Source organism: Pterocles gutturalis, unplaced genomic scaffold (assembly GCF_000699245.1).
Source record: "Pterocles gutturalis isolate BGI_N339 unplaced genomic scaffold, ASM69924v1 scaffold8228, whole genome shotgun sequence".
Lineage (NCBI taxonomy): Eukaryota > Metazoa > Chordata > Aves > Pterocliformes > Pteroclidae > Pterocles > Pterocles gutturalis.
The window spans coordinates 1-209 of NW_010120384.1; the positions used below are offsets into that span (position 1 = coordinate 1).

The following is a 209-nucleotide window of genomic DNA, read 5'->3' on the forward strand; positions in this document are numbered from 1 at the left end:
TCACTGCCTTTGTCTCCGAAGCCAACTACATCAGCCTGGCCGCTGAACGGACCTCCCTGAGCTGGCACGGCGGTGCCCTGCACAGCTACTGCCCTGAGCTGGCCGCTGGCTTCGACGGTCACAGCATCTTCAGCTTCAAGGAGGTGGAGGTGAAGCTGCTGCCAGAGCTGGAGGAGGTCATCTTGCACCGCTGCGCCTTCCCCACCCTG

General features: G+C 63.2%; 1 protein-coding gene across 1 annotated transcript in view; it reads left to right on the forward strand.

Moving 5' to 3' along the window:
* Nucleotides 1–8: 8 nt before the first annotated feature.
* The window catches only part of KIAA0100 (KIAA0100 ortholog), a gene marked incomplete at its 5' end in the record, with an annotated part of 8,610 nt that continues 8,409 nt past the window's right edge, over nt 9–209 (forward strand). The window contains 1 exon segment of the mRNA XM_010076884.1: nt 9–203. Coding sequence (XP_010075186.1) covers nt 9–203 — 195 coding nt within the window.